Consider the following 3510-nt stretch of genomic DNA (forward strand, 5'->3'; position numbering starts at 1 on the left):
TTTGTAATTAGATAAAATTGGCATGGGCTTTTTTGTCATTGTAGGATTTCTATAAGGATTTATTTGAGGAGCTGAGTAAGTATGGGGAGATTGAGAGTTTGAACATCTATGATAACTTGGCTGACCACATGGTAAGTTATCATTGATAGTATAGTGCACCCCAAGTTTGTATGTTTTGTTAATAATGAAAATTTGCTCATTTTGTTGGTAGGTGGGCAATGCGTATGTTCAGTTTAAAGAAGAAGAACATGTTGTTGCAGCTGCTGTTCAATGTCTGACTAGAAGGTTTTATGCAGGTTAGTTATCATATCTCATTTACGGTTTAACAAACAAGGCTTGTAGTCACCGTGGTATACGTATATAGTTAGGTAACAAATTTAATAGTTTACGGATATCCTGTTTAGGTGTAGTGCATCTCATAACTACTTCGTCGTGGTTATAGTTGTGCTGGCTTACAAGTTTTAATGTTACATATATTTCTCCTGATTTTAAATATTGATCTAGTTATTTTGCATGATTTAAAATCGTGTACTAATATGTACTTGTATTAGTAGGTTAGTGGCCTTATGCTAGCTAGTCATACTAGTATAAGGCACCTGTTTAGCAAGTGTATTGTATTCATATTGATATATCTGACTACTTAGCTAGAAAGTTTTTGAGGTACTTGGGTAATACTTGAAATTAGCATCGACTCAATTCAGGTATGGATGTTTCTTTCATTTTGCCTATGTCTTATACATTTTAATTTTTGTTATCATTAGGATTAAAGATTCATGGATTGTCAAGGCGTAGATAGTTTAAGAAGATGAGGATGAGCTCCCTGACAAATCTTATTGGTTTTGAAGAAATGTTTATTTCCTTGTGGTGCATCAAATGTTTATGTATGACTTTTTTGTTGTGATTTGTAGTAATATAATGAATTACTTGATTGGATGTACTTGTGAGGTTTTTTGTCTAGTGACAACTTTTATGGAGTTCTCAAAAAAAAAAAAGGTGGGGCATTTTATGCAGGTGAAGGTGCTCAATGGGTGGTAGGAGAAAGTTTTTTTTTTTTAATACGCAACTGTTTCGTAACGGCAAAAAAGCGTTACTGATCTCTTCATTTACTTATACTTAAAAAGCTGAAAAAACGTTAGCAATGGATGAAAAAAACGTTAGTAAAGGATTCAATCAGTAACACATTCCACACAAAACAAACCGTTACTAACTTCTCACAACCGTTACTAATAGTTTACTTAAGTTATGCTGGAAAACCGTTAGAAACTAAAGGAAACCGTTACTGTTTTTGTAAATAATGACCGCAATTGAGGCTGAAAAACCGTTAGTAATAATTTCAGTCACATTGAAAAACCGTTACTAAAAATAATTTGTAACAGTAATAAAACGTAAGTAAATAACTTAACAAATTAATAACGCCTAAACAGTTACGGATAAAAAGCGTTACAAATATTTTTAGTAACGGTCCTACACTGTTAAGGATATCCTATTTTGGTATAGTGTTAAAAAGATTTCTCAGATACATCTTTCCCTCCTTATCCTACAATGTTTTGCAACTGGACAATCAATGGGGGATAGAAAGTAATTAATTCAATTGTCAGTTACAAGATGCTCTCTCGGTCAGTTCATGAGATCTAAGTTCGTTTGTGTTCAAGTGGGTATGTATAAGGTTTTAATTGGGTATTTGAGTATCATAGAGTGTAAACTAAGTGGTTTTGGTTTGATTCTATGAAAATAAAGAAATGTGTGATTAAGTTTATGATATATACCCACAATCTTAGATTGAGAAATGTGTTGGGTTTTAACTTTATTCATGGGATCAAAGTTGGGTAATGGGTACGCACATCCTACCTACATTAATATCGGTTCTTCCAAGATGCTCACAGTGAACCACGTCAGCAAAGTTTTTAGAATAGTTCTTACTTTAAAAGTAATTACTTGCATTCTTACCAAAATAACCCTGAATTTGGTGTCTTCTCTGATTTAATAAAAATCAAAATTGTCTTTTCATGTGTGTTGGAAAAAAATAAAATAAAACTACGTCCGTTATTTCAATTCCCATAGGCTATTTTAGTAATTATCAAATAAAAAAAAAAAAAACCCAACTCTTCGTTAACCATAACCTAACCGCCTTTTTTCTTCTTCACACAAACAAAACCCCACTCATCGTGAAACACCCCACTTCAAAAAAAAAAAAAAAAAAATCTCTCTCAGCTGACAGTTCTTATCTCTGCACCAGCTTTCTTCTTGGTGGTTATGATATTCTTTCAAGTGTTGACAACCAAATTTTTATGGTGGTGTTTGTGGTGCGTGTGGGAAAGCTGGGAGTAGTAAGAGGTGTTCTGGTTGCAAGGCTGTTATGTATTGGTAATTTTTCTTTTTCTTTTTTGTTAAATTTCATTTCTTGATGGTAGGAATTTAATGCACATTGTGTTGTTCATTGTAATATGTGTCCAACTTTACTGTTGGGGATTAGGAAGACTAATTTGATTGGGGGAAAATTAAGTTTGGTAGTCTGCTATAACCATTAATGGTTTAATAGTGTTACATAAATCTTTGTAATATGCTTCCGTTAACGTGGCGGCTATCGTTTTGTTTCTTCAGCTCTCATACTTGCCAATTGGAGCATTGGAGATCAAGTCACAGACAAAAATGTCAGGAGGTCAGAAAATTAGGAGGTCTGAGTGCAAAATCAGATGTCAGTAGCATTGGTGGAAAAGCTTCTTGCTGTGATGGTAAATCTACTAAAGAATTTCCACTGATAAAGAAGGTAAGTGTAACCAGCTGTTATTATATGAATTTGTAGTGGCAAGATATTCTCCTTCAACAAAGGAGAAACTCATTGCTTTGTGTAATTCACAGGTTCTATTTCCTTATGAAGAATTTGTGAAGCTCTTTAACTGGAACGACGTGAGATTCCCCCCTTGTGGCCTTTTAAATTGTGGGAACAGGTTAGTGCAAGGGTATGAGTGTATGACAACCTATACTCCTATGATTGGACGATGCTAACTTTTCTACTTTCATTGTGCAGCTGCTATGCCAATGTTGTTCTACAATGTCTACATTAAAAAAAAAAAACTCAGATTTCTTAAGGGAGATATATGGATATGTTATCTCTCTATCGCTCTAACTATTGGTTCTCAGTTCAATCTCGATTTCAATCATCCATACCCTCCAGGTACACTCTTATATGAATTTCATATTTTTAAATCTCTATTTGAATTGAATTCAATTTAAGAATTCATCAATTGCACATCATTTGTTTTCAGGGGGTAAGTAATGGACTTGGTTTGAGAAGGGGGAAATTCAGTTAATCTGAACTAACTATGAAAGCAATTAAGGACATGGATTTTGAGAGACTCGGGTAATTCTTGAAAACTTTTTTTTGCTGTTTTTTGTATCGGTGTGCTTACTTTATAATTAAAAAAATAAATTATATTTTTGAAGAGATTTATCTAGAATGAGCGTAGGATTTTGGGTTTGAGATTTTTTATGTTCGTTTATGTTTTGATC

The 3510-nt window shown here is 33.4% G+C and overlaps 1 protein-coding gene across 1 annotated transcript; it reads left to right on the forward strand.

Annotated features, from left to right (window-relative positions):
- The first annotated feature begins 2305 nt into the window (after positions 1-2305).
- Positions 2306-3170, forward strand: LOC147523843 (ubiquitin carboxyl-terminal hydrolase 18-like). The gene is made up of 4 exons (XM_086600173.1): positions 2306-2364; positions 2602-2767; positions 2860-2948; positions 3029-3170. The coding sequence occupies exons 1-4, from the start codon at positions 2357-2359 to the stop codon at positions 3063-3065; spliced, it is 300 nt and encodes a 99-aa protein (XP_086456299.1). The 5' UTR covers positions 2306-2356; the 3' UTR covers positions 3066-3170.
- Positions 3171-3510: the final 340 nt, after the last annotated feature.

This window comes from Coptis chinensis, chromosome 1, assembly GCF_015680905.1.
Source record: "Coptis chinensis isolate HL-2020 chromosome 1, ASM1568090v1, whole genome shotgun sequence".
Lineage (NCBI taxonomy): Eukaryota > Viridiplantae > Streptophyta > Magnoliopsida > Ranunculales > Ranunculaceae > Coptis > Coptis chinensis.